At 37.4% G+C, this 22,059-nt stretch overlaps 1 protein-coding gene across 18 annotated transcripts in view; it reads left to right on the top strand.

Moving 5' to 3' along the window:
• The window catches only part of SHLD2 (shieldin complex subunit 2), a 166,127-nt gene that overhangs the window by 119,951 nt on the left and 24,117 nt on the right, over positions 1-22,059 (top strand). For 12 of the 18 annotated variants that reach the window (XR_006282966.1, XR_006282967.1, XR_006282968.1 and 9 more), the window contains 4 exons: positions 9,677-12,343; positions 14,559-14,681; positions 15,388-15,582; positions 21,437-21,571. Coding sequence is in view for 15 of the 18 variants with exons in the window: in XM_043519720.1 (XP_043375655.1) it covers positions 10,780-12,343; positions 14,559-14,681; positions 15,388-15,582; positions 21,437-21,571 (2,017 nt within the window). In the remaining 3 variants the exon portion in view is untranslated. Of the gene's footprint in view, positions 1-8,845; positions 9,088-9,676; positions 12,344-14,558; positions 14,682-15,387; positions 15,583-21,436; positions 21,572-22,059 lie in introns of those variants that run through there. The other 6 variants (XM_043519715.1, XM_043519718.1, XM_043519717.1 and 3 more) reach the window with 3 other exon arrangements.

Below are 22,059 nucleotides of genomic sequence, written 5' to 3'. Positions count from 1 at the left end.
TGGTGCCAACATGAGCGGTCATTGTAGATCTTCATAACATGATCCTTCCTCTCCTTTCTTCTTTGAATTAATGAGCAGTGACATGGTTACCAATGTTGATATTTAAAGGATTATCACTGGGCATCTGAATGCTTATTGAAATGAATGGGGCAGATGTACGTTGGTTAGACTTGTTTCACATTTTTTGAAGCTATCTCAGAGGTCACAGCAGCTAGAGACTTACTTTAAAAATATATAATATATGCTTCTATTCTGGAGAACATGAAAAAGGTGCCAATATGCCATGCAGCTGTGTACCAGTGCAGTCCTAGCCCTGACCCATAGCAATCTCTGACCCCTTCATTCCCACTGTGATTTTCCTTGTAGCTGACACATTAGCTGACCAACCTTGTATTCTTTCACCACCTGGGATTATTTTTCACCACAGACTCTAAACCCTACTTTGAACTGAATTTGAAAGTGAGATAAACGAGATTATTAGTAAGAAGACTTTTTTAGTTCCTTTGCACTGCAAGGCCAATGAAACTTTAGTTCGGTCTTATCTTTGTTTAAAGAGAAGATGGGGAAAAGCCTGGAAGTAATAGTGAAATGAAAAAAAAATAAAAGCACTGCCACCCTTTACAACTGCAGGGAAAATTCTAATTTATTTATTTATAAGGCACTAAATATACAGGGCCAGATCCACAGCGCTGCTCAATCTGCAGAGCTCCTTTTAAATATAATGGAACTACTCAAGTTAGTAACTATCATCCTGAGTAAAGGGGTTCACAATCTGGCCCTTATCTATTGCCATCACAGAACACCAAATCAAAGGTTCAAGTGCAATAACATATTGGCATTTTCACAAAGTGTATTGAAGGAGAACAATTAAGCTTTATGCACTCCATGAATCTATTCCTATTGATCTTTTTTGGTACATTTCTACCAGATTTTTTTAATTTACCAGTTGAATGTATGAGTGGCCATACTGGGTAAGACCAGAGATCCATCTAGCCCAGTATCCTGTCTTCCAGCAGTGGCAAATGTCAGGTGCCCCAGAGGGAATGAACAGAACAGGTAATAATAAAGTGATCCATCCCGTCGCCCATTCCCAGCTTCTGGCAAACAGAAGCTAGGGATATCATTCTGTTCTAGATATATATTGAAACTATCATCTGAGGTGGAACTGTAGTCATTTTTTTCTAAATAGGGAAATAATCCTTCTGAATCAATACTGGAGCTGTGATTTTTTTTTTTGATTTTTTTTTCCAGAGACTTAAAGGGAGTTAGGCACCTTACTCGCATTACATTTCAGCTTGAGTCAGACCCCTTTAAAGGTTCCAATCTTATGTGTAATGATTAATGTACTAGCTTTAGAGGATGCAGAGATACATAATTAGGTAATAGATATTGACTTGTAAATTCATTTAATGGTGTTAAGCATCTATCTGTTTAAAACTATAGACATTTAAAACTGCTTTTAATATTGAGTTAGGCAGGTCACAAATTTTTACAAATGCTAATAAATTATATTGGCATGGTGGCTTCAAAAGAGTTGTGTTTAAAATCAGAATTTGTCTTATTTTGTGTAGGCTGGAGAAAAATGTATTAATGTGCTCTACCAGATTTTATATGATAGCAGTTTTAATGATTAGTTGCAGTGCATTGCAAATGCAAAACTTGCTGATGCAGCTAGTTGTGTTTTAATAGATCATTGACCCGTCAATCACACTCTGACCACTTCAGAGATAAGAAGCTATGTTTCCATTGGTCTGAGTACAGCACCCTTCTGCAAATTGAGAAATGGTGTAATCATTAACAGGAGTAATGGATGTGGGCATTCAGGTTTCAGCTAGTATCTCTGAGTTTCAAGTCCTATTCTCTTTAGTGTGATTAACTCTTTAACCTATAAGGAGTACTTGTGGCACCTTAGAGACTAACAAATTTGTTAGTCTCTAAGGTGCCACAAGTACTCCTTTTCTTTTTGAGAATACAGACTAACACGGCTGCTACTCTGAAATCTTTAACCTATGTGTGCATGACCAAATGCATTGTAAATAGGCATTAGTTCTATGACAATGGTACATATGTCAGAAGGTATTCAAGTGGCTTTTTGATTATTTTAAAGGTCTGCAATCTTAATAAGAAAATCTGATTTGTTTCTTTTTTTCAGACTTGTTTCTTTGAGTGCAAAACATGTAAAGACCGAGCAAGCACCCTGGTAGTGAAACTTATTGAAGTAATTAAGTGATAGAACTACCTACCAAAGAGAGTTGTTTTAAAGTGCCATCAACACATTCAGATTTATAGAAAGATTTTTCCAGAACCTCGTTAAAATATTACCTATTTTTCCATGTGAATACTGATTATGAAGAGCTATTTAATGTTGTCAAAGTTCAGTGCATTTGACGTAGTAAATCATTTGGGTATTGCCAAAGCATATTGCTTTATTGTGGCATCGCTAGATGAATCAGGAAGTAGACCAAAGGCTGATAATGCTTCTTCTTAACCTTCCAAAGTTCAAAAGAACGTAAGAAAAATCTCAGTGCAAAAAGCTTGAAATGAGATGGAATTAATTTTTTATCTTACACAATGATTTCTGTAACCTCTTCTTCTTAACTGTGGGTTTGTGATGTAATTTATTTACAGCAGAAAAAGTGTGAGGATACAAGGTTCACGTAGTACGGAGGTGGATGTTAGTGTAAATTGAGGCTAAAAAAGTTCTGCTTTCAAATAGGAAAATACCTGAATTTACATGCAGATATTTTGCTTTATCAGCAAAGATGAGAGAAAAAGAAATGGAGAAGAAACATGGCAGTTTAATGAGAATTTAATGAGAAATTGCTAAAACATTCCATAACTGAGAGCTTGCCAGCTCATAGGGTAGATTTCTGATGTTTTGAAAACTGCTTTGTCATTTAATAAGAACCAGACATCTTTAAAGCAATGCTATATGTTTACGTTGCGTACATTCTGCATAGAGCAAAATTTATTCTGAATACATTTTCATGTACCAAAATATTTGTTTCAAAAATAGATGACTTGCTAGAGTAAATGACATATTCATGCAAATAACATTTTGTTTCTATATTAAAAGTTGACAAAAAATCATCAGATTGCAGTCTCATTTAATCCACTTCAGGGAAAGCATTTAATGTAATGTCACAAGGTGCCCCCAGGACTGTACAGTACATGTACGTTATTACACCTTGCCAACATTCCGAGTTTATTTCCCCATCTGCAGCTGGCAGATCTTTCTCTGCTTGACAGTATTTTGATATTTCAGTAAACAAGTCACCATTTAATATCTTTTTGTTTATATAAGGCATGTGTATATTGCTAGATCATGAAATAGCTGAGGCATTAATGCAAAAACAGTTGTCTAAAGAAGAGAACATGTTAAAATGGCTTTGAAAATATTGTAGTCATGTATTTATATAGTGCCTCTTACCAAGGTGGATCCCAAAGCAGAGATCGGTTTCGGTCTTGGTCAGTATGTGTGTGTACATGTACAGACACGCATAGATGACTATCACTTTTCCCAGGCATACATATAGCTGACTATCACTTTTCCCAGTTCTGAAATCCTCTGGGAGGAAATGAAATAACTTTCATTATCAACCTGTCTTTCCTTCCCTCCATCTTCTTGTGCTCTGATATACCCCACTTCCTTTACCATGTGTCTACTTTACTACTTTTATCTCATGTATCACAAGCCCTATCCACACACGCGAATGAAAAGCAAGCACAACCACTTAAAACAAAACATAGAGCTATTTAACCCACAATGAACCAAAAAAGTACATAATCATATCGTTATAAACCTCGTCCTCCCTTCCCGCTGTTTATTTTTATCATTTGTTTTCTTATGTCTAAACTTAAATTGTAAGTTTTTGGGGGGCAAGAATCATGTCATCTTTTTTCCCCTAAAGTTCTATGACAACACTGTGCAAAATGAAGAGAGACAATGTTTCATTCCAGTTGAATCTTCAGGGGAAATTTAGATAGGTAGAGTGTAATTACCTATGTTAGAATTTGGTAAATTCCATGCTATGGAACCTTTATGGGACCTCATGTCTGCCAGAACCTCAGTTTTACGTCTAATCTAAAATACCAATATATACTGAGGTAAATGGCCATAAATACTGTTCATGTTCTCATGCATTAACAGAAAGGAGATAACTTTGGGCTTCTTTAGTTTTACCTTTTTCAGTTTTATTCTCCTATGTTGATGCAGTTTTTCATGGAAACTAAAGATAGTAATGCCTAGGAATTAAAAACAAATTTATTTCCCATGTTTTTAATAATAGCCAAAATTACAAAATAAAAGAACTGCATATGTTTGAATGTAATTCTCCACCAATGTTCTTCCTTCAACATTCAGTTAATCAGTCAAGTCTGAGCACAGTCATCTTGCAGATAGAGTATGTATGAAACATGGTATTCAGCACACTGCTGGAAATAGAGTAAAACAACACCACATTTCTAAGATATATTTCTTTTTCATAGTTGAAATTAATGCTGAAAATTATGTATTTATCCCTTTAATTAAAATGATTTTTCTGTGTCTCAGCTAAACACTGCAGGAAGCTGCTTTAGTCTGCCATGTGAATCCCTGCATAGTATTTACAGAAAACAGCAGCTGGGTTTTCATTTTACATTTTGGTGACATTTTTAAATGCCAGTTTACCTTCAGATATGAATGTGGTGAGATACAACTTGCAGTGTTGATTTGTAAACAAGTTACTCTCTAAGCACAGTACCTGATCTAATAATCCCATCTCTCCAGAGACCAGATTGCCCCACTGATGTCCTCACCAAGACTTGCCAAGAACTGAATCACACTGTGGGCACACAATTGTTCTCTGGACTCTATCTCAAAATCACAATCCACTGGCCTCCTTTTTCCTAGAAGCTTACCCTGAGGGAGAGTGAAACAGATAAGAGAATTGAATAAGAGAACTTTGAATCATATACATTTCATTCAATCTTTTTCTCTTGAGGTAAATGACAGAATCACAGAATATCAGGGTTGGAAGGGACCTCAGGAGATCATCTAGTCCAACCCCCTGCTCAAAGCAGGACCAATCCCCAATTTTTGCCCCAAATCCCTAAATGGCCCCCTCAAGGATTGAACTCACAACCCTGGGTTTAGCAAGCCAATGCTGATAGTATTGGAACTACAGTCTTTTCACCAAACTTTTCAGAGGTATACAGTTTAGTTTCCACAGATATGCCAGGAACATGTTTATATATTCTACATACAAAAATTTTCAAAGATTTCAAAGATTTTGCCCTTCAGGGACATATATTTTTGAAGCACCACCTTTTCTTCCTTCTGTATGTGTCTTTGATCCCATAAGGATTTAAAGGTTGTTTTCATCTTAGTCTACAGGTATTATATTTGTTATATTTAGAAGTCATCCTACTTAATGCTGCATCCAAAGATTAGGTTATAATCAAAAGATAAGTGATATCCCTTTTTATCTCCTTTAATGTTTCCTTTATCTCTTTCCCATGTAGACAATCTGTAAATTCAGAGTGAAAGTTATTCTGGAATAAGCTAGTAATAGTTATTCCATGAAAACTTCTACCCGTAGACAAGCCCTAAGTCTTTTTTTCAGGCTACCCCATATGCTTGGAACAACCTCCCTTTTCCCATGTGACAAGCATCTGCACCTTCTCCCAGACTTTCCTTGGAAACCCATTTTGTTAGGCTTTCTTTCCATTACCAATCACTTCTGATTATATTTGATCCCACCCTCTTGCCTTGTCCTTTTAATTGTTTGTTTTGCAGCAGTACAATTTAGATTGAAAACTCTGAGAGAAAAGGACTTTGTTATAAAATAGTCATCTCACCTATGACAATAAAGTAACTAATAAAATAAAATAAAATAATCCTGGGGGCTAATAACACAGGAATAGCCTATACAAGAGCTGAAAAATTAAATTACTTCTTAATTTTTTTCATACGGCTGTCTAGAACCAAGACACCTTTAAGTGGAAATAAAAGTTCCAGGAAATGGTAATTTCACTATCGCATCTTTTTTAAAAAAAAAAAAAAAAAAAAAAAAGTACGTACGTCTTAAATCACTGAAAATTCTAGCACCAGATGCGTTAAATACTAGAAAGGACCCTAGAAATGGAAGTCTGAAGAGATTGTTCATCCAGTATTAGATCATTTTAAGACATCCTTGGGGTCACTGAATGGAGTAAAGACATAACTCAATATTTAAGAGGCTAAGGAGGAGGTAGGACATTGTCAACAGAAAATCTGACTTCAGTGGTAGATAAATTGATAGAGATATTCCTAAGGAAAGTGATCTCATAACATCTGAAGAAATTGTATGATCAAATAGAAATCAGCAAAGTGTTCTAAAGTATCTGACAAATTTGGTAGCGCGCTTTTTTTTTTTTTTTTTTAAGATATGATTCAGTAAGTAGATAGGGTTGGGCCTTAATCCTTTTGGGTTTTTAGAGCGTACTTGTCACTGCAAACCACACTGGCTGACATACTTTTATATATAAAGGAAGCAAGTACAGCAGAGAAGATCCAGATTTTGAGTGGGTCAGAAGCTGGTGATGTGACCTGAAGCTGATAAGTGCAAAACATTTGGGGTCAGCAAGGAGAAAAATAACAAGTGGAATGCATGTGAATCTATATTGGGAGTAGACGTGCTGCACACACAGTGCATGACCTATAGGGCATGATCTGGTATCTCAGATTGCAGATAGAACTAAACCGGATAGACCAACTGATATACAGGAAAATGTCTGATCAAAGAAGACTTAGAGAGAGGACAATTATTGTAATTTTTACAGCAAGTGTGAGCTGTTCTACATTCCTAAGTGGCTCCATTTCCTGTCTCAGAGTGATCATACTGTGAACTCCCCTATGGGCACCTGGGCACTGATGTGCTACAGCTGTTGTTACATATTCTAATGAATGTTTTTCCTCAGATCCTGTGTCCTAGGGATGCATGAGCTCATAGATAAGGTAAAGGGACTAGAGGCTTCATTTGTTTTCTAGTTGTGACAACACTTTTCATAACTGAGAAAGAAGGCACTGCTATTTGGCAAACAAACTTATCCTAAAGGAAATGGCTGGAAATATTATTTTCAACATGTCTAATTTGAAGTGTGGGAGGGAAGACCATGTATGTATAGGGGGCTTGGAATATCCTACCCTAAGGAGTATCTGGAAAATGTCTGCCTTGCAGTGAAATCTGGCCCTATCCAAAGGCAAAGCATCTACTCTTCAGAAGTATTTTTATGAGACCCAAGGATAAGTCATTTTTGTAAGGGATGATTTAGCAGAGCTCAAAGGAAAGAGCTTATTAGAAGCAGGAAAATCATTTTAATCTCCCTTTCATTTTAGAGGTAGAATTTTAACAAGAGCCTTCTGGAAGTCCAAATACCCCTCTCTAGCTTATCTCTGCACCCTGGTGCCTTGGCTGGTACAATATGATGCTTAATACATTAGGACTCTTGCTATTTAGGTCAGGAACTGGGTGCATTGGAAAGCTAGTGCTTTCAATACTAAGGGAAAGGAATAATATTTGTCAACAGAAACACACCCTAGTAAATGGTTTTGGAAATAAAAATCATAAAAGAAGATGCTTGTCTTCATTTTGACAGGATAGGTACTGCAGAAGGGAGGCAGAGAGTGCTACGATATTTTAAAGAGGATTAAAAATATCTAGGAAAAACTGCAGCCTGCAACACAAAAACAGGTGAAAATAATTAAAAGAAATTTATGGACTAATACCTGGGAGGTAGTCATGGACCACAAAAAGAGAATGAAGCTGTTACTCTTTGAACAAGCACTGTATTAATAGTATCAATTGTCAATCACAGTTAATTCAAGCAATTAATGCAAAACAGATTAACTAGATTAAAAAAATTAGTCACAATTAATCACAGTTTGAATCGCACTGTTAAACAATAATAGAATACCAATTTAAATTGATTATACATGTTTGGATTTCTTCTACATTTTCAAATGTATTGATTTCAATTACAAAAGAAGAATACAAAATGTACAGTGCTCACTTTATGCTATTTTTATTTTTATTACAAATATTTGCATTGTAAAAAAGATTAAAGAAATAGTATTTTTCAGTTCACCTCATACAAGTACTGTAATGCCATCTCTACCATGAAAGTGAAACTTACAAATGTAGAATTAATTTTTATATAACTGCACTCAAAAACAAGACAGTAAAACTTTAGAGCCTACATGTCCACTCAGTTCTACTTCTTGTTCAGCCAATCGCTAAGCTAAACAAGTTTGTACATTTTATAGGAGATAATGCTACCCGCTTCTTATTTACAATGTCACCTGAAAGTGAGAATAGGCATTCGCATGGTACTGCTATAGCTGGTGTTGTCAGGAATTTACGTGCCAGATATGCTAAATATTTATATGTTCCTTCATCCTTCAACTGCCGTTCCAGAGGACAGGCTTCCGTGCTGATAATGATCATTAAAAAAGAAAAGGAGTACTTGTGGCACCTTAGAGACTAACAAATTTATTAGAGCATAAGCTTTCGTGAGCTACAGCTCACTTCATCGGATGCATCCGATGAAGTGAGCTGTAGCTCACGAAAGCTTATGCTCTAATAAATTTGTTAGTCTCTAAGGTGCCACAAGTACTCCTTTTCTTTTTGCGAATACAGACTAACACGGCTGCTACTCTGAAACCTGTGATTAAAAAATAATACGTTAATTACATTTGTGACTGAACTCCTGGGAGGAGAATTGTATGCCTCCTGCTCTATGGCTTTTCCCGCATTCTGCCATATATTTCATGTTATGGTAGTCTCGGATGATGACGCAGCATATGTTGGATTTAAGAACACTTTCACTGCAGATTTGACAAAACACAAAGAAGGTACCAATCTGCAATTTCTAAAGATAGCTGCAGCACTCGATCCAAAGTTTAAGAATCTGAAGTGCCTTCCAATGTCTCAGAGGGACGAGGTGTAGAACATGCTGACAGAAGTCTTAAGAGAGCAACACTCTCTGATGTGGAACACAGAACCCAAACCATCAAAAAAGAAAATCAACCTTCTATGGTGGCATCTGACTCAGATGATGAAAATGAAGGTACGTTGGTCCTCACTGCTTTGGATCAGTATCAAGTAGAACCCACCTGTTCTCAGTTTTAGGTGACATTGTAAATAAGTGGGCAGAATTATCTCTCATAAATGTAAAAAAACTTTTGTCTTAGCAATTGGCTGAACAAACAGTAGGACTGAGTGGACTTGTAGGTTCTAAAGTTTTACATTGTAGTTTTTAATGGAACAGTACTCAAAAATAAAACAATCAGAGAACATTATTAAGGTTGCAAAGTCAAGCACTAAAAAGTTAGGAAAATCCAGAATTGAAGTTGCATTTGCCTCCTTAATTCAGCCTATTTATGTGTATGCATTATAATAAAGTCTCTAACTACATAATCACATACTATTTTTTTCCAGCTTCTGAAATAGCACAAGTCTCCGTGTCACACCACTATTATATTGCCTTTCTCTGGTTCCTTTTATGAGTTTTGTGAATGTGAAGTTTGACATAGGGTTTGGCGACCTCTAATGGGCAATTAAGAAACTGACTGTATTAAATAAATGAAACTGATAAAGAAAAAATCTTTTTTTTTTTCATTGCAGTGTTTAAATGTTTTTTTCTCTTCTATCTGCAGCTGGATCAAATATCTGAACTTCCTTCATGTGATTTTATGCTTGCAGCTTCAACAGGATTCACAGTTCTATGACTTCCAAAACATTTAGACAGAAATAAGCAGATGTCTACACTTTCCTGAAATTCCATATTAGGCAGCTATCTTTGGACAGTATCAGGATTAGGGTATTATTCCAACGTACAGTTCAATTTGAAGACTCATAGCATCGATGAAAAATCTGAGTCTTTTTTTACAAACTGTTTAAGATGGACACACTTGTTAATTTGGAGAAGAGACTATTAACTTCCTAGGCAGGGTGTCATTACTTACATGAATAACAGCTGCTGCTGAAGCAATTTCTCAGATATAGTGTGGGTTTTTTTAGTGTGTATTGAAAAAGTAATTAGAAATTCTGCAATAACATTACCTGCTTTGATAAAATAGTCATATAATCATTGTCATTTTTATGTTAAAGTAGCAAGCTTTTCAATTTGAAAGTAATTTTTAAACCAGATTTAACCTTCTAAATTACTTATTATTTATTTGAGAATTTCCCCCCCATAACATGAAAACAACTGGTAATCATGTAGTAAGAAATTTCTGATATAGGTATTTATTTCTGCCAATATAAAATGAAGGTGTAAATAACCAGTTTGTGTTAAATTGTTTAAGTAGTAGTAGTAGTAGTAGATGATGATGATGATATTTGAGTCTTCACAGAAATAAAGGAGGTTTAGCTTCCTGGGAATTTGTTCTGGACTGTTCAGTTTTCCTTTGTTAGCACTGCAAATTTACATATGTTTCATAGTGACTAGTATCAAAATGAAAAATGTATCCTAATTATCACTGTAGTTCTATATACAGCTGTAGGGCAGACTAATTTGTTCCAGTTTCTCTATATTATGAATCTTTGACTATTCAAAAATATAAAATGGTGGTATTTATAGCTTTAGCCAGTTAATTTATAAAACACAATATTTATCTGTATGAATTAATTTATTTGAAAATTTAACATGACTGCCAGAAAAATAAGTTAATGATGTTTTGTGGCATTTTATATTAAAATTTGAAGTTTTGTATTTATTGCACAAAAATATATTTTCTCAAAAAAAAATACAAAAAGCATGTCTGGAAGACCCCGAATCCATATTTTTTTGGGAGCACCCATCATTCCAACCCCACTGGAGGTGTCAGAGAAACAGAGTTTTTCGGTAGCCGCCACTGAAACATGGAAAGAACTCCACCTTTCATCTGACAAACATGCCTTCCATCTTTTTGCTGGAAAATGCAAAAGCATGGATCATGTGGAACATCAGGCACCAGACCTTAGAGACCCAACTGTGCATACAAGAGATCATTTCTCTGTGAACTCTGAACAAGGGAGGTTTGGAGTGGCAGATGATTTAACATCATGTGTATCTGTAGGTGGAGGGATGAAAACTAATGGCAGTACATTGAAGAGGACTGGTGATGTAACTTCCTATTGTTATCAAATATCTGGAGATAGAGACACATGCAAAAATATGATTCAAGTTGCATATCAACAGCTTCCTCATATATTTACAAAAACAGATGGGCAGTATTCAAAACCCTCAAATGACTGCCTTCCAAACCTCTCTGTAAAAGGTGTCAGACATCTGGAAGATAAGTGCTGTGATATTTCTGATTTGGTTTCTAGTACTAAACAGATTAGCATACATTTAAAGTCTATGGGAAAAGAAGATGTTCCATCAGACAATCATAGTGTCCATCATGAACATCTTAGTCAGTACCTGGAAATGTTTTTTCCCAAAATAGCAAAGGAGTCAAAAACAGAAAAAACACTGCGTGATTGTTCAGACTTTGCAATATCAACAGACACCGAATTTCTTAGTATAATGACATCAAGCCAAATTGCCATTCTTTCACAAAAGCACTTTAAAGAACAGAATCAAATGCAGAGAGAAGTCATGAAACTAAAAGGAATAGAAGCAGGAAAAAAATATATAGAAAATAAAGTAGTTTTAAATAAATCTTTCCAGACTAATTTTGTTGTTGAAGCATGCATTAATGTGCCTGAGACTGACCAGCAACAAGAGTCTGCAAACTCTCTTGAACTTTTCAGTTCAGAGAGTGCTGGGAACATTATCTCTCTTGAGGCTACAAAAAGAGAAACAAGTTCTCAGGAAAATGCAGAGGACTCTCAAGAACTTGTTAGTTATGAACAACTGCTGAACGAGATCCGTATTGAACCATTGAGCGCAGGAATATTGTGCTCCCAAGTAGATAATTATTATAAGGGCTCTTCTAAAAGAATCCGAACATCTGAAGATGTCCTAAGTATTTCCTACTCTACACTTAAAACTCAGCAGAAATCAAAGAGAGCTAAATTGGTTTGTTCTCCAACCAGTCCTGAAACAAAAGTAGATCAAGATATGTTGTCAAGGTTTTCGAAACTTCAGAAGAATCCATTGCTACTTAAAAACTGCAGCTGCAAGAGCCAGAAGTACAGTGTTTTGGTCACAGTAGTACATCCTTGTCATGTCAAAGAAATACAGATAAAGTCAAGACCAAAATCTTCCTCTAAAGTTCCCATAGCAACTATTGTAGTTATTGACCAGTCAGAAATCGAGAGGAAGGTTGTACTGTGGCGGGCTGCTGCATTTTGGGCACTCACAGTGTTTCCTGGAGATATTGTACTACTCACAGGTAAAAACTCCATTTTTAATGTGTTTGCTCTTTAAAAATTTACCTTTTTAAATGCTTTCTGACATAGAGTAAGTTATATAGAGAGACTTGTAGTCATTAGTTTATTCACTGAAAATTATCCTGCCACTTAAAAAGCAACAAATTGTGATTTTTGGGAGCGGGAACTTTACATTGTTATACAATATGTATTGATTCTTTGATCTCAAGCATGCACCATGTAGAAGAGCAATATATTGACCTTGAGATATTGCAGAAAGTCAAGTCAGATGTATTCTGTGTATGTAATCTATCTAGCCAATGAGCATTTATAAAGCAGCTATCTTTGTGGCATCTTGTTGCTGCACACACATCATAGAAATCATTGGGATCTCTCCAGAAGGAACAAGGTGTTCAGTGTTTTGCATTTTGAATTAATAGTTCTGCTTTTGAGATCCATATTTGGATTTCTTCTATTATAGTTTTTTATCATTGGTAGTCCTGTACCAGACTATTATAACTGTTGTGACAAATCCCAGAAGGAAAGGCAGTCCTTGTCAGCTTTGACCTATGCCATTAAGGGCTTTGTACATCAATATTAGAAACTTGAATTGAATATTCAGTGGATGGGGAGCCACTGTAGTTTGCAGAGTATTGGCATAAAATGCTCTGTTTGGTTCAACCAGCTCAGGATAAGTTAGTTAAGATTGATGACAGCTCCTTATTATACTTGCTATCTCCTGGAACTCTTTTGATACACTTGGGATCAAATTCATCTCTGGTGTAAGAAGATGCAACTCAGGGAGAGCTACATCTGCTTAAGATATGGCTGGATTTGGCCAAAATAAAGCAAAAAAAGGAAGGAGGATGTGGAACTTTAGAACTGTCATCTTCTCCATCCAATCAACTCTACAATACATTTAAAAGAGATTCCAGGATGTATCTACCCAGCCTGTCCCATTTCATATGGTGTGATAACAGTTCTAAACTCTTTCTATACCTGAAAGTGAGAACGTAATCCAGAATCTTCCAAGTTCTGAACAAAATCCTCACAGCTATAGGGTTTCGTAATCTGATCATTTATTCCTTGAAGGTATAAATTAATAATAGGATTATTCCTATTATCAAATCCCACAAGCACTAATGCTGGGGTATTTTTGTCTGGTTATCCCTACTTTTATGTAGGCTCTTAGACTGCGCTGAAGACTGATATCTGAACTTCTAAGAATTCGACGTGAGAAATAATTGTGATTCCCCCCCCCCCGACATTTTAACAAAATTGTTTCTAATATTGTTAGTTTACATTACCTCTTGCTTGTTGTGACTTTTTCAGTCAAAGTTTTGAATGTTTGTTTAAATTCTGTTTGTTGTATAGTTTTAACTTTTTTACTATTGCTTAGATACTGTGGTATTATACGTTATAGAAAAACTGAAAATAAAGATAGAGGAAAGGGGAAAGGGGGAAGCTTTTTGTTTGCCTTATCTCAGACTCCATCCAAAGTATTTTCAAGCCAGCCTACCACTGCCTGCCTCAGTTAGGCTATATGAGTCAATAAGAAACTGTTAGTCTATCTACCTTGCTGTTTGGAAATCATACTTGATAAATGTAATTCCCTTGCACAATGTGTCTTTATGAGATATTTGGTATTGGACTATTAAATATCATACAGTAGAGGACGACTACCATTGAGAAGACTTGATAAAACAATGCTTTTATTGGTTCTCTGTGAATTCTGAACATTTCTTTTAAAATTAAGCTATTTTAAAAAGATAGTCTCTTCTAAAAACACTCTTCAGTCAAAAGCTAGTGTTCCAGTCCTGCCAGCTGCTCTGCATGGGCCATGCAGAGTTCCAGTGAAGTAAGCAGGGTTCTGCATATGCATAGAACAACTTTGCAGGCTCAGGTCCTAGGAATATATTTAAAGCCAAAGTAACAGCTTGGCTGCGTCTTTCAAGGTCAGCCCTAGACCACTGTTTAGATAGCACATAAAAGGAAAGTAGCCTACCTGAGTAGTGGAGAAGGCCACTGGCAAGATAGGAACAGCAGGTAGGCCATAATGCATTGGAAAAGACCAAGGAAATAGACGGAACAACTTAAACATTAGAGGAGTGAAATAAAGGATTCCAAATTCAGAGTCAGAGCTAAAGTCACTTTAAAGATTTCCAGTGCTGAAGTAGGTTGATGTATATACAGGTCCATTAATGTGCTGTGGATTGATGTCTGCTTTTTTTGTTGCAGATGTCACTGTGTTTGAGAACCACTGGTATGGAGAAATGATGCTGCAGTCAACATTTACCAGTCAGTTATTTAATCTGGGGAGCTGTTCAGCTATCAATCCCAAAGAATGTGAGACTGCAATATGTGAATAAGAGAATCTTTATATTTTATCTAATTCTCAACTTCGCTAGATTCGAATTCAAAGAGAATTGTTTATAGATTAAATCACTTATTTTCCAGATTTTAGTTCAAAAGAAAATTGGCTATTTAAAAAATAATCTTTTTATTGTTGTTTGGATTTTCTTTGCTAAGGTAAACATCTAAAGTGTGCAGAACACTAGAAAGTGATCTGTAAAGAGCAATCCTGGACTGTTAGCCAGATGGACTATGTGACACAATTGAGCGTTCATCATACAAAGCAAACATTTGCAGAACTATCTGAGTTCCCTGTACTTAGAATAAGAAATAACTGCTATATTTCAGATACAATTCTTTAGTAAATGCTAACTTTTTAATGAGACCACTTTATATGATTATGTACCAATGTAAGAGCTATTTTTGTTTTGTTACTAATTTTGGGTGCATTTAAAGCAACACACATGTTGTGCTGAAATTCTATCAAATAATAAAGTATGGTTAGTTTGGTTTTTTTTAAATGGCAAAAAAAATGTTTTAATTTCAAGTCTGAATCAAATGATAGATTGTTTATGATGATTCTTCCAGGTGCTGCCCTGGTTCAGAATTATTTTTTCAGTCCAAACACTCACTAATCAGATTATAATACATTTCTTGGCCAAAAAAAGAGAAGGGTCAGATGATTTTCTTTTTCTTTTCTCCTTTTTTTTTTAAGTTTCCCATGTTGTAGATGTTGATGGTCTCCAAGATTTATTGGCATATGTGTCTTCAAAATTTGCCTACTTCAGAGATCTCCCACACAGACAACCGCAGAAGTTAGATAGCATACAGCATGTCCAGCTAGACCAACTTCAGCCAGATACATTGGTGCATTTAGTACTAAAACTTGTCAGCATCACTCTACTAACAGGTAAGTGGACTTGTTGGACCTTAAGTGACACAAGTTCATGATTATGTTGCAAGCCCAGATACCTTGCCAATATGCTAAAAGGTAGTTAAATCCAGCACCACAAACCAGCATTTTTAAATGACAGTAAATTTTAAAGAATTTTTTTCTAACTTCTTAAAAATCAGCACTTAAATTTTAGATGATGTTTGCTCTTTCCCACCCCATACCTCCATATTCTGCTCTGGTCACCCCAGAGAGGCCAGGCTTTGCTTTCAGTTAGAACTGTGTTCCAGCACAAAAGATGATTGTTTTGTTTTCCCCTCTGAATTCAATTCAGCATGAAATCTCCAACAGCTGATTGTTGGGGTGGCCGGGGGGAGAACCTGAAAACTGCTGGTTGACTGGGAAGGGAGTATGACCCCAGGAGCCCATCAATGCCAACTGGCAGAAGGCTCATCATACCATAACTCACATCAAGCCTGACACGCTCATTGCCCGAACACATTGTTGTCATAATCTGTATTATGTGTCATGTCATTATAAAAGGTGTCATGTAAGGTATCGTACGCAAATTGGTAACATGCTGGTCATTAATATTACTGCATTACATATGTACAGGTGGTATATAAAGAGTTATAGATGTGTGCTGGAAACAGTCTTATAAAGGAGTTTGGCAGGCAGTGTATAAGCCCAGCCTGTCTTAGACAAAAGAATGTTGTTTTGTCTGCTTGATTATGTCTCCAATGTAAATTGAGCAAGATGTGACCAGAAACAATGAAAGCACGTTTATGTAGAAGGTAAACAAAGCCATCAAACTGCAAGTGGGTGAGATGACAACTTAATGATCATGATAGGGGATGGAGGGTGCACCCTCAGGAAGCCGTCCTGGCTCTTGAAACAGAGACAGTGGAATTATGGAAATTATAAGCAGAAACAGAAAGGCATTTTGTTGTCATCACAAGAGGCCAGAGCTCTTGAAATCTGAGAGAGGTGGATCTTTCAGCTAAGGGGGTTGAAGTCTCTGGAAATTGACTATAGGTGAGAAACCTGCTTGGACAAGGATTGTAACTTGCTGAAGTTAAGCTTTAGTCACTAGAAAGCATCTTTTGTTCGTAACCTTTTCAGTCTTTTTCACTTTTACTTGAAATCACTCAAACCTGTATTCTTTGTTAATAAACTTATTCCTGTTTCATTACAAAACCATCTCAGTGCTATGTAAGTGCTGTGTGCATTGAAGTGTAAGTCTTCTGGTAACCTGATAGGCTTTCTGTGCTCTGTCTCTTTGGAGGCAGCGATCTTAATACTTTCAGTGAAAGTCTAGTGGACATTGCAACAAGCTGTCTCCAGGGAACCTGGAAACTGGTGTTCACTGATTGTTACCTGCAAGGCAATATTTGGACTGGTAGAGTCCCAAGGACTTTGCTGACCAGCAGGTGTGACAGGGAGCTAACACATAGCTTAGTAGCAGCAGCAAAGCTCACTCTTGCTGAGACAAAGCAGTAATGCAGTGGCTCACAGTTCTGGGTGACCTGAGCAAGACATAACGGGGTCAAGTGTGAGCATGACTTGACGGAGGGAGAGGGAAGCTGGTAGCTTTTTGCCTAGAGCAGAGAAGATAGCCTTTGGTTTCTCTAAATGGTCCTAGACTGGGATCACTGGCTCCTTCCTTCAGTAGAAGCGGTAATAGTCTCCCTTTTCACCTGTTTCTTCTACTTCCCCACACAGTTATCTGTAACTGTCAATATTGTCTTTATTCTCCTACAGATTGAACTGTCTAAAGGTGGAATTCTCCATGATGTATGCTTGCATATACTGTACATACATCTCAATAGTTATATTTTGAACAGAATTTGCTATTGGAGAACTATGTTAAGTATTTGTGAGAAACACTGAATGTAGGTTTAAAGCCCTAAACTATTCCAGAATACTGAAAGAACTGGCACATGAGATTGCTAGTCTCATAGCAAGGATTTTTAATAATTCTCTCCGTTGGGAGGTAGTATCGTCTGACTGGGGAATAGCTAACGTCATACCTATATTTAAGAAAGGTGGGGGGGGAAATGATCCCAGCAATTACAGATCTGTTAGTCTGAGCTAGGTAGTATGCAAGGCTCTAGAACAATTTGTGAGGGGAAAGGATATTTAAATTAACGGAGGTAAATGGTAAAGGAGATATAATTTAACATGGGTTTATCATAAGTAGGTCATGCCAGAACCGTTGGCTCTTTCTTTGAGAAAACAACTGATTTTTTTAGAAAAGGGAAATGCAATAGATCTAATAATGTACTTGGACTTCTGTAAAGTTCTTGACCCAGTACCATATGAGAAATTATCAGTTAAATCAGAGAAGGTGGGAATTAGTACAAAAATTGTAGGATGGATAAGGAACTGGCTAACGGGGAGAAGGCAACAGGTTGTGGTAAAAGGTGAACTATTGGATTGGAGGGAGATTACTAGTAGAGGATCCTCCCCAAGGATCAGACTAGGGCCCAATCTTACTCAGTATTTTATCAGGTTGATATAAAAAATAGGAATGTACTAATGAAACTTACTGATGATACAAAGATATGGCTGTGAAAAAAGCTAATGCGGTTTTGGGATGCATCAGGAGAGGCATTTCCAGTAGGGTAAGGAGGTTTTAGTATCATTATACAAGGCACTGGTGAGACCTCACCTAGAATACTGTGTGCAGTTCTGGTCTCCCCTTTAAAAAGGATGAATTCAAACTGGTGCAGGTACAGAGAAGGGCTACTAGGATGATCCAAGGAATGGAAAACTTGTCTTATGAAAGGAGACTTAAGGAGCTTGGCTTGTTGAGCCTAACTAAAAGAAGGTTGAGGGGAGATATGATTGCTCTCTATAAATATATCAGAGGGATAAATACAGGAGAGGGAGAGGAATTATTTAAGCTCAGCACCAATGTGGACACAAGAACAAATGGGTATAAACTGGCCACCAGGAAGTTTAGACTTGAAATCAGACGAAGGTTTTTAACCATCAGAGGAGTGAAGTTTTGGAATAGCCTGCCAAGGGAAGCAGTGGGGGCAAAAGATCTATCTGGTTTTAAGATTCTACTCGATAAGTTTATGGAGGAGATGGTATGATGGGATAATGTGATTTTGGTAAGTAATTGATCTTTAAATATTCAGGATAAATAGGCCTAATCCCTTGAGATGGGATATTAGATGGATGGGATCTGAGTTACCCAGGAAAGAATTTTCTGTAGTATCTGGCTGGTGAATCTTGCCCAAATGCTCAGGGTTTAGCTGATTGCCATATTTGGGGTCGGGAAGGAATTTTCCTCCAGGGCAGATTGGAGAGGCCCTGGAGGTTTTTCGCCTTCCTCTGTAGCATGGGGCATGGTTGACTTGAGGGAGGCTTCTCTGCTCCTTGAAGTCTTTAAACCATGATTTAAGGACTTCAATATCTCAGACATAGGTGAGGTTTTTCATAGGAGTGGGTGGGTAAGATTCTGTGGCCTGCGCTGCGCAGGAGGTCGGACTAGATGATCAGAATGGTCCCTTTTGACCTTAGTATCTATGAATCTATGAATCTGTCTATAAGTTGGGAGTGATCATCAAAACAGAGGAGGATCAGAATATTGTACAGGAAGATGTGGATGACCTTGAAAACTGGAGTGGCTGTAATGGGATGAAAGTCAATAGTACAAAGTGCAATGTCATGCAGTTAGGGTCTAATAATAAGAATTTCTGCTACAAGTATGGGCTGATCATCTGGAAGGGACGGAGGAGGTGGGAGAATTGTGTATATCGGTTGATCACAGAATGACTGAGCCACCAACGTGATGCGGCCGCAAAAACGGTAAATGCAGACCTAGGATGTATCAGGCAAGGTGTTTCCAGTAGAAAGAGAGAAATATTAATAAAAAATTTGTATAAGGCACTGGTAAGACCTCATTTTGAATACTCTGTACAATTCTGGTTGTCCAAGAAAAATGAATTCAAACTTGAATAGTGCTGAGAAGAGCTATTAGGATGATTAGGGGAATGGAAGGCCTATTTTATGAGAGGATACTAGATGAGTTTGGCTTGTTCAGCCTAGCAAAAAGAAGGGGAGTAAACAGCAGGGAGGAAGGGTGAAGATCTATTTAAGCTAAAGGACAGTGTTGACACAAGAACAAATGGGTATAAACTGGCTATGAACAAATTCAGTCTGGAAATTAGAAGGATAACTATCAGGATTGAGGTTCTGGAAAAGCCTCACATAGGAGTTGTGGGGGAAAGCAACTTGCATTTTGAGAGAGCTGGACAAATTTCTGAGTGTGATTGTATAACTAGTTTGTTTTCTGGTGGTTGGGGGCAGTGACTGCCCTGGGGCTCACTTCCAGTTTATGTCTTATGTTCCTAAAAGCCCATACTTCAGGGCTTCAGCCAGCCACCTGCAGGGTTTCCCTGCCCCCTTCCTCCGGTATATTTTTTTGTTTTGTTTTGTTTTTTGTTCTCTTTAATCTCAAGTATTAGAGATGGAAATGGGCCACTGGAATAGGTGGGACCAGTGCTCTCGTATGTAACCAGACATTCTCACCCTTATGTGCTTCAGTGCCTGGTTTTTGCTCAGATGCTCAGCATCTAACTGATTGCATAGAAGGGGTTGGGAAGGAATTTACCCCCAGGTCAGATTGACAGTGACATTGAGGGTTTCTGGCCTTCCTCTGCACTCTGTATGTATTGCCGGGGGCGGGGGGGGGGGGGGGGCTGGTTGCTTGTCAGGATTGTCTGGGTATATTTCATTTAATCAGTGCACTGGTGTTCCTTGGTCCTTCCTATTCTCTCCCTGTGGTACATAATAGTTTAGACTTCTGTGGACTGTAATATTTTGGTCATTGGGTTTAATGTGTGGGTGCTGTTGGTGTTGATGATCTGGGATATACAGCAGGCCAGGCCAGATGATCTGGTGATCCCTTCTGGCATTAAACTCTGACTCTAAGTGACTTCAAGAATTAAGAGATGAATAGGACTCTTCTATAATTAACAATTTCAAGATTTACCACCATTATCCCTTTTAGTCTGTTTGTACACACAGCAATAATTCCTGTTTTTGAGTGAATAGTAGTAGAAAAATGTTTTTCTTTGAGAAAGCGATTTAACTATTACGGCGTTTTTTTTTCTAGTTTTGACTTAGAGCTTCATCCTGAGACATGCTGAATGCCCTCTTATCCCACTGATGTCAATCCAAGGGTGCTCAGTGCCTATCAAGATCATTGCCATAAATGTTTGGGGCAAGATTTTAAAAAGTCCCAGTACTCAGCACCTACCATTAAAGCACCATCAATAGTGGCTCTGTTTTCAAAAGTGCATCTCACCTGTTGTTCTCAATGGAAGTCTTCTATTTCTCTGACCCACACAGTGCTTTAGCCAGTGTCACCACAAGTTGACTTCTTGACAAACTCCTGTGCACTGTGCTGCACAGGAACCAGACTCCCTGCATTCCAGGTCGCAACACCATTTGGCTCAGCCAGGGGTAGCTGGGCCAGATTTGAGTGGTGTTGTGACCCTGAGCACAAGGTCACAATGCCTCTCACTGAAATTTGGCCTGGTTGCAACTCCATCTGAACAGAATTGGGTCCAATTTCAGTGCCACTGTGACCAAAAAGCTGAAGCAATGCTCTGGCAGCAGCTGTACTGATATAGTATGGGACCACTGCTTAAAAGTGGTCAGGCTGTATCCCCCACCCCCTATGGCTCTGTGACTTATGGAACTTGAGCAAGTGCAAAAATGTGGGAGTGGGGGGAAATATTTGCTGCCCCCTCCCCATTTGTCCGTAACTGGTGCTGTGGGTTCACAGGTATTTTAATGTAAATTTTAAATAAGTTTTTCTGTAAAATCACAGTGATATCATTTAAAACCTTTTCAGAGTCTGTATACAGTTACAAAGGAGAAAAGCAAAGAAAAATTATTCTAACGGTGGAACAGATCAGAGATCAGCACTATCTGATGGTATTATGGGGTGCAGGGGCAGCCTGGTGTCCTCAACTTCAAAGGAAAAAGGGTAAGTACAAATAAACTCTTTGTATGTATTATCCAGGTGAATGATTAATATGTGTAATCTGCAGTCATAGTAAAGGTCAAGAGAAGAGTGAGAAAAGGTAGCATGAGAATATGTTTTCCATGATGCTGTTAAAACATTGTGTTAAAACATTCATTTAGTAAATATTTGTATTCAATGGGTAAATATCCCTCAGTCCTATTGTGACAATGTACTTGAGGTTTTTAGATGTTTTAAAAATTCCCACAGCTCTACACTATCTTTTGTTATGCAAGCTGGCTCAGAAACTTCAGCTTGCTTCATCCACTTATTCTGGAACACCAGTGAGAGTTTTAAATGGCTGTTTAAGGGTTTAGCAGTGATTTTGTAATGCTTTATCTATATTTTCATATATCAGAGTCTCACAGGGCTTTACAGATGTTAGTCTAGCTTTTACTTAGAGCTTGATCATGAGCAATGCTGAATGCTCTTTTAACCCATTGATGTCAATC

This window comes from Dermochelys coriacea, chromosome 7, assembly GCF_009764565.3.
Source record: "Dermochelys coriacea isolate rDerCor1 chromosome 7, rDerCor1.pri.v4, whole genome shotgun sequence".
Classification (NCBI taxonomy): Eukaryota; Metazoa; Chordata; order Testudines; family Dermochelyidae; genus Dermochelys; species Dermochelys coriacea.
This window is presented reverse-complemented; position numbering and strand designations above follow the sequence as displayed.